A 9336-nucleotide genomic window follows, 5' to 3' on the forward strand; every position below is an offset into this window, starting at 1 on the left:
TAATTTATCTGGATAAAATTTAACTTGAATATGTTTTATGTACACACTAATCATTCTGCCAAATGTTTCCCTAATTGGTTCATTATTAGTCATAGCTGCCATATAAGGCCCATTTCCGAAAATCATTTAAACGCACATATTTCATTGATTGATTAAGCTATTTGGATTAAATGTGACACAAAAACATTTTGTCTATATACAAATCTGCCAACAAATTTTTTTCCGGATAGGGCCATTATTGGTCATAGATCCCATGTGAGGTCCACTTCCGAAATTCACTTATTAAGTTATCGAGATGAAATTCAACACAAATATGGTTTGTGTATATGTAAACCATCCTGGCTCCCTTCACTCCTGAAAATCACTTAAACGCATATATTTCATTCAATTACAAAGTTATCAGGATAAAATTCGACTTGTATATGTTTTGTGTACAACAAAATTATTCAACCAAATTTTTTCCGGATCGGTTCATTATTGGTCAAAGCTGTCATATAAGGTCCACTTCTGAAAATCTCTTAAACGCACATATTTAATTAATTCATAAAGCAACTAGCTATACCCAGTGTGTTCGCTACCCTCATTGTAATGGAATAAAATATATATAATTATTGTAAATGTATACATATGTGCAATATCAAAAATTCCCCTTTTAGAGAACGCTTTAAGTTTGATTTTAGATTCCAGTCTCAATATTACAGAAAATAAAAAAAAAACAGTTGAAGAACGAAAAAGTACCAGACATTGCCTTTTTATATATTTTCATTAAATCAGGATGACGCATGTTTAATTTTCAACCAGAAACTAAAAAACTCGCATACAGATTTTTATACATACAAGGAAGCTGCATGTCCAATTTTATGTTTTTAAGTTCAATATTATAGAAAAGTATTAGTAAAAAGACAAAAAAGTACCAATGTATCCTTTTTCAATTTTCGTTCAATTAGGATACTGCGTGTTTAATTTTATGTTTATATATTCAATATTTTAGAAAGCTCTAAAAGTACCATCCAAAAAGTACCTTTTGAAGAACGAAAAAGTACCAAAAAGTCCCCTTTTATAGATTCTCATTTACTCCGGGCTCTATATGCTTAATTTCATGTTTCTAGGTTAAATTTTATAGAAAACTCAAAAAGTACCTGTCGAAGGACGAAAAAGTACCAAAAGTCCCCTTTTATAGATTCTCATTTACTCCGGGCTCTACATGCTTAATTTCACGTTTCTAGGTTCAATATTATTCAAAAATCCAAGAAGTACCTTTTGAAGAACGAAAAAGTCCCCTTTTATAGGTTCTCACTTAATCCATTGGTATTGGACCACAATTGGTCATAGCTCTGTATAAAATTCGACTTGAATATGTTTTATGTAAACGCTAATCATTCTAGCAAATTTTTCCTTGATCGGTACACTTAAACGCACATATTGGTTAAATACTATACAAAAATCCAAAAAGTATCTTTTGAAGAACGAAAAGGTTTCAAAAAGTCCCCTTTTATATGTTCTCACTTAATCCATACTCTACATACTTAATTTCATGTTTCTAGGTTCAATATTATAAAAAATTCAAAAAGTACCTTTTGATGAACGAAAAGTCTCTTTTTATAGATTCTCATTTACTCCAGGCTCTACATGGTTAATTTCATGTTTCTAGGTTAAATTTTATAGAAAACTCAAAAAGTACCTTTTGTAGAACGAAACAGTACCAAAAAGTCTCCTTTTATAGATTCTCATTTACTCCGGGCTCTACATGCTTAATTTCATGTTTCTAGGTTCAATATTATACAAAAATCCAAAAAGTAACTTTTGAAGAACGAAAAAGTACCAAAAGTCCCCTTTTATAGGTTCTCACTTAATCCATCCTCTACATACTTAATTTCATGTTTCTAGGTTCAATATTATACAAAAATCCAAAAAGTACCTTTTGAAGAACGAAAATGTACCAAAAAGTCCCCTTTTATAGATTCTCATTTACTCCGGGCTCTACATACTTAATTTCATGTTTCTAGGTTCAATATTATAGGAAATTCAAAAAGTACCTTTTGAAGAACGAAAAAGTACCAAAAAGTCCCCTTTTATAGATTCTCATTTACTCCGGGCTCTACATGCTTAATTTCATGTTTCTAGGTTAAATTTTATAGAAAACTCAAAAAGTACCTTTTGTAGAACGAAACAGTACCAAAAAGTCTCATTTTATAAATTCTCATTTACTACGGGCTCTACATGCTTAATTTCATGTTTCTAGGTTCAATATTATACAAAAATCCAAAAAGTACCATTTGAAGAACGAAAAAGTACCAAAAGTCCCCTTTTATAGGTTCTCACTTAATCCATCCTCTACATACTTAATTTCATGTTTCTAGGTTCAATATTATAGGAAATTCAAAAAGTACCTTTTGAAGAACGAAAAAATACCAAAAAGTCCCCTTTTATAGATTCTCATAAAAAGTACCTTTTGTAGAACGAAACAGTACCAAAAAGTCTCCTTTTATATATTCTCATTTACTCCGGGCTCTACATGCTTAATTTCATATTTCTAGGTTCAATATTATACAAAAATCCAAAAGGTACCTTTTGAAGAACGAAAAAGTACCAAAAGTCCCCTTTTATAGGTTCTCACTTAATCCATCCTCTACATACTTAATTTCATGTTTCTAGGTTCAATATTGTAGGAAATTCAAAAAGTACCTTTTGAAGAACGAAAAAGTACCAAAAAGTCCCCTTTATAGATTCTCATTTACTCCGGGGTCTACATGCTTAATTTCATTTTTCTAGGTTAAATTTTATAGAAAACTCAAAAAGTACCTTTTGTAGAACGAAAAAGTACCAAAAAGTCCGCTTTTACAGATTCTCATTTTCTACGTGCTCTACATGCTTAATTTCATGTTTCTAGGATCAATATTATAAAAAACACAAAAAGTACCTTTTGAAGACCGAAAAAATACCAAAAAGTGCCCTTTTATAGTTTCTCACTTAATCTAGGCTCTAAACGCTTAATTTCATGTTTCTAGGTTCAATATTATAGAAAATTCAAAATGTACCTTTTAAAGAATGGAAAAGTACCAAAAAGTCCCCTTTTATAGCTCCTCACTTAATCCGGGCTCTACATGCTTAATTTCACGTTTCTAGGTTCAATATTATACAAAAATCCAAAAAGTACCTTTTGAAGAAAGAAAACGTTTCAAAAAGTCCCCTTTTATATGTTCGCACTTAATCCAGGCTCTACATACTTAATTTCATGTTTCTAGGTTCAATATTATAAAAAATTCAAAAAGTACCTTTTGATGAACGAAAAGTCCCCTTTTATAGATTCTCATTTACTCCGGGCTCTACATGCTTAGTTTCATGTTTCTAGGTTAAATTTTATAGAAAACTCAAAAAGTATCTTTTGTAGAACGAAACAGTACCAAAAAGTCTCCTTTTATAGATTCTCATTTACTCTGGGCTCTACATGCTTAATTTCATGTTTCTAGGTTCAATATTATACAAAAATCCAAAAAGTACCATTTGAAGAACGAAAAAGTACCAAAAGTCCCTTTTATAGGTTCTCACTTAATCTATCCTCTACATACTTAATTTCATGTTTCTAGGTTCAATATTATAGGAAATTCAAAAAGTACCTTTTGAAGAACGAAAAAGTACCAAAAAGTCCCCTTTTATAGATTCTCATAAAAAGTACCTTTTGTAGAACGAAACAGTACCAAAAATTCTTCTTTTATATATTCTCATTTACTCCGGGCTCTACATGCTTAATTTCATGTTTCTAGGTTCAATATTATACAAAAATCCAAAAAGTACCTTTTGAAGAACGAAAATGTACCAAAAAGTCCCCTTTTATAGATTCTCATTTACTCCGGGCTCTACATGCTTAATTTCATTAACGAAATAAAAATTCTATTCCAAAATGTTGCAACATCGTAGTGGGAGCCCGTTATTACGTATTTATATGTATAAGTTAATAAACCAAAATCAATGTTTTATGAAAAAAGTACCAAAAATAGGTACAATTTTCACCCCTTAAACATCCGAATAACCAAAAAGTACTAAATTTATATTTTTATTTTTTCGTCAAGTTATGAAGGAGTCAAAAATATTGTTTGAATGTTCACTGGTTTAAAAGATACATGGGGTGCAAAAAAAGTACCAAAATACAGTTTTTACCCGTTTATTCCCTAAAGGGGCCGAAATTGAAAAAAGTACCAGACACCTGTCCGCTTATTTTTTAAATGAACGACGATAAGCTTTAAACTATTTTTGTATCTTTTCTAGTTTAGGAGATATGAGGTTACCGATTTTACCCGTTTTTACCCTTTTTTACCCCCTAAACATTCGAATTTCCAAAAATCCCGTCTTAGTGGATCTATTTGGTGGGAGACCAATCCCCTGTCCAAATTTCAGCTCTTTAGCTTTAACCGTTTAGGCTGTGCGATGATGAATCAGTCAATCAGTCAGTCAGTCAGTCAGTCAGTCAGTCAGTCAGTAACGTTGATGCCAAAATTCTTAAATTGGTGTGAAACGTATAAATATCTTATCCACGAGTCCATACGACGCACCACAAAAAACATGCATTTGCATATTATGGTTTCCCTGCTGATTACTGATCAGAATTGGGATGCAAATACTTCATTAAATGCATAAAATATCAATCTTCATCTACACAATGTTAACATAAACCAGTATGAATTTATAGTCGGACATTGCCGACCATATGATACCCTACACCAGTCAGTACGGTGGTTTACCCCTTCTCATAGGGGAGAAGGGGTAAATATGGGCCTATCCTTATAAATTTTGGTTGATGAATTTACGTTTACTTCAAAGTCATTTATGTAGATTTTAATCGTTTTATAAGTAATTATAAGTTAATTTTGACCTTCAAGTCATTTTCTGAAGGGGAGTCTGTATGGGGGCTAGGGTCAAATGAGGCCCAATCACAATAAACATTATTATTGTCATTTATTGTTCTATAAAACTAATTTTTGCTGATTTTTGTTGACATTATAAAACATTTAACGTACTTATGAGCCTAAAGGCCCGATTCAGGGGGTTCGGTTGTATTGTGGCTAGGAGAAATAATGGACCGATTTCAACCATTTTCAATGAACCATAAAAAGAGTATGCGCACAAGGTTTACATGCACACAGACAGATAGACGGACATTGCTAAACCAACTCAGAAAGTGATTCTGAGCCGATTGGTATACTTTAAGGTGGGTCTAGGACCAATATTTTTGGGTGTTGCAAACTTCAGTACAAACGCATCCTCCCCACTATAGTGGTGTAGGGTATAAATATAAAACAATATTGTTTGAAGACCTAAAATTTAACAGCATGCTTATATAAAGGGACGATCGGTGTAGACCGCTTTAAACAAAGTTGTCCATTACATAGGTAAATAATTCGATAGCAAAATATACACACTGGCGGTATGCATTGAAATCAAGGAAACTGGAAATTAAAATGGAGACACCACATAGAGAATAGGATTAACAAGCCTCAACGGTGCTGGGCGATAAGTGGGAAAACTATAAGCATGAGACCAATGCTTCAATAATCTGGTGGACTGCTTTGGACAAAAAGTGTAATATCAATTTTTGTAGAATAGTTTATATGTACTCAAAACATACTTAAGTCCAATTTTATGCTGATAACTTTATAATTTAATAAATGATTGTCGTTTAAGTGATTTTCTGAAGTAGACCTTATGTATATGAGAGCTATGACCAATTGTAGACCGATCCGGAAAAATTTTGAAGATTGAATGATACATATGTAGAACATATTCGTATTGAATTTTTTTCTCGATAGTTTCATTTATAAATAAAAAATATGTCCTTTTGAGTGATTTTCGGAAGTGGGTCTAATACCGAATAATCTATGAGAATTTTGGAATCGATTGTTATGAGCAAAAAAAAAAATAGCGTGTGGATATTTTTTTTGCTCATAATAATCGATTCCAAAAGTTTACTCATAAATTTTTACGCTGTGAACCGATTTTGCTGATTTTTATGCCCTTCATCTTCGTGAGAAGGGTATATATAAGTTTGTCATTCCGTTTGTAATGACCCTAAAAAGTATATATATTCTGGATCCTTATAGATGGCGGGGTCGATTAAGACATGTCCGCCCATGTCCATGTTTGTTGAAATCAGTTTTTAGGGGACCCCAGATATCGGCGAGATCCGAATCTTCCATAATTCTGTTAATCATGCTTTCGGGAAGATCGCTATTTAAAATCAGCAAAATCGGTCCATAAATTGCAGAGATATAAGCAAAAATCAGAGACAACCTCTGAAAATTTCATCAAAAACTGAAATTTTTATTCACGCTTAAACAGAAATTGCAAAAAACAAAATACATAACCATACGGTAAATTTTTGACCTCTTTGGTACTTTTTCATTTTTCAATATTTTATAATATTGAACATAGGAACATGAAATTACGTATTTAGATTCGGAATAAGACGAGAACCCAAAAAAGGGAACTTTTCGGTGCTTTTTCGTTTTTCAAAAGGTACTTTTTGAGTTTTCTATAATAATGAACTTAGACCTGGTTCACACTGGGAAACTTTTGATTTTGTGTGTGAGAGAAAGAGATGGTTGATATTTCCTTCTCTTACACACAAAAATCAAAAGTTTCCCAAAAATAAGTTTCCTAGTGTGAACCAGGTCTTAGAAACATGAAATTAAGTATGTAGAGTCTGGATTAGACGAAAACACGTCAAAGGCGACTTTTTGAATTTTCTACGAAATTAAGTATGTGGAGTCTGAAAAAGGTGAGAAACCATTAAAGGGAACTTTTTGTACTTTTTCGTTTTCCAAAAGGTACTTTTTGAATATTCTATAATACTGAACCTAGGAACATAAAATTAAGTATGTAGATTCGGAATTAGGTGAGAATTTATAAAAGGAACTTTTTGGCACCTTTTCGTTTTTCAAAAGGTACTTTTTGAGTTTTCTATAATAATGAACTTAGAAACATGAAATTAAGTATGTAGAGACCGGATTTGACGAGAACAAATCGATGGGAATTTTTTTTGTAATTTTTCGTTCTGCAAAAGGTACATTTTGAATTTCTTATAATATTGAACCTAGAAACATAATATTATGTATGTAGAGTCGGAATTAGGTGAGAACCGGAAAACGTGAACTTATTGGTATTTTTAGGTACTTTTTGAATTTTCTATAATATTGAATCTAGAAACATGAAGTAAGTGATTTGAATGAAGAGTTTTTGATACCGACTTTTTTAACACACCATGGTGAAGGGTATATAAGATTCAGCACAGCCAAATATGGAACTCTCAGTACTTGTATTTAATTTATATTGCTTTAAGTGTAGTAAAGCACACTGGGCATAGCTAATAAAATTTCTATATATTATAATAAAAAATCTGTTTAAGTACCTACGATATTTTTTTCTGTATATTAATTTATATTTATATTTATAGCATGCAAAATATTTGGGAAGAGTGTGAAGAAGTTTTGCGTTGTTTCGAATGCTGCATCAATTTAAACCGATTTCAAACTCTTTTATGGATTGAGTATGGATCATTCAGCTATACAATTCATTCATGTTTCTCCCGGTATCTTAAAAATAATTCAAAAACTGATGAAACGTAAGTATATCATCCTAGGTATATAAAAGTTGTGTTTTATTGCTAACGTTTAAAGCAGAGTTCCAAATATTCTTTCATTTATCACTCACATTCATGTAAATGAATAAAATAATTTTTGTTGTGTTATCATCTACTTTTTTAAGAAAGGACAAAACGGGGCTTTATTTATTCTTTATTTCTTTATTTTCATACTTATCATCATCATTTACTTGACACAAATGTATGTATGTATGTATGTATGTATGTATGTATGTATGTATGTATGTATAAGAGAAAAAATACAAAAAATAAACTTATTTTGCTGTTTTTCATATTAATTCATTAAACAAAGTATAATAAACCAGATATTTATTGTTTATTTCATAAAACTTAACAAAAAAAAAATAATAAAACAAATTATTACTACTTTTTTCTATATTTTAACCAAATTTTGTTCTACATCACATGCATTACATATATTTGGCGCATGTGCCCCGCGGGCAGCTTTGGGTTGAGTTTCAAATTTTTTCGGACTTCAAAGTATATTATCGAAAATATTATTATGTCTTATTGTTCGCTATTATTGACGTTATAATACTGACCAATATATTTTTTCTATCACAAAAACTAAAAAAGTTAGCACAAATGTATGTATGTTTGTGCAGTGCTGTGCACTAGAGTGGGTCGAAAAAAAGTTATATCAGTCACCACCTAGGATTAAAGATATGTTATAAAAATATAAAAATTATTTTTTTGTCACGCCTAGAAATACCGCCCTTTTTGTTTTTTGTACATTACTCCGCCATTTTAAGTCCGATCGTAACATTTCATATATCAGTGTTTATGGCTTGACTTTAGCTATATTTTACTTTTAGGCAATTTTTTAATTCCACGTCATATTCCTTGCGCGACGTCTGATATATCGGATTCTTTCCCAAAATCTAAAATTATGGCTATAGTGGAATAAAGTACATTTAATTACATGAAATATAAGCATTTAAAATACTCAAAAAGAGCTGTTTTGGAGGTATATAAAATACCTGTATAGATCTAACTACAAACTGAACTGAAGTGTGTAACACCCAAAAATAATGGTCCTAGACCCACCTTAAAGTATACCAATCGCTCAGAATCTGAGTCGATTTATCTATGTCCGTCCGTCCGTCAGTCTGTATGTGTGTCCATGTAATCTTTTTGCGCACGCTACAGGTCACAGTTTTCAAAATAATTTGATAAAATTTGGCACATGCACTTTTTTTGGTTCATTGAAAATGATTGAAATCGGTCCATTATTTCTCCTAGCACCCATACAACCGTGCCCTCCGAATAAGGCCTTTAGGCTCATAAGTACGTTAAATGTTTTATAATGTCAACAAAAATCAGCAAAAATTAGTTTTATAGAACAATAAATAACAATATTTTTTTTTCATTGTGATCAGGCCTCCGGCTTCAGAAAATGAAGGTCAAAATTAACTTATAATTACTTATAAAACGATTAAAATCTACATAAATGACTTTGAAGTATACGTAAATTTACCTACCAAAATGTATAAGGATAGGCCCATTATTTATAATCAGCTAACGACGTAAAAAGTTATGAGTAAAAAATTCGGACTACCTCGGAAAAAATTACGTTTTTTGTCATTCTTCAGCTCTTTTCTCAGAAACTACAAAAGATAATACGATGTCACAAATTATTTTTTTCTACCAGGGCTCAAGTATGTTGAAAATCGTGAGAACTG

At 31.3% G+C, this 9336-nt stretch overlaps 1 protein-coding gene across 4 annotated transcripts in view; it reads left to right on the top strand.

Moving 5' to 3' along the window:
• Positions 1–9336, top strand: part of LOC111677206 (calcineurin-binding protein cabin-1-like) — a 637283-nt gene that overhangs the window by 275072 nt on the left and 352875 nt on the right. For all 4 annotated transcript variants that reach the window (XM_046947473.1, XM_046947468.1, XM_046947458.1 and 1 more), the window contains exon 14: positions 7448–7615. In XM_046947473.1, the coding sequence (XP_046803429.1) occupies positions 7448–7615 (168 nt within the window). The remainder of the gene's footprint in view (positions 1–7447; positions 7616–9336) is intronic.

The sequence above is a fragment of the Lucilia cuprina genome, chromosome 2 (assembly GCF_022045245.1).
Source record: "Lucilia cuprina isolate Lc7/37 chromosome 2, ASM2204524v1, whole genome shotgun sequence".
Classification (NCBI taxonomy): Eukaryota; Metazoa; Arthropoda; class Insecta; order Diptera; family Calliphoridae; genus Lucilia; species Lucilia cuprina.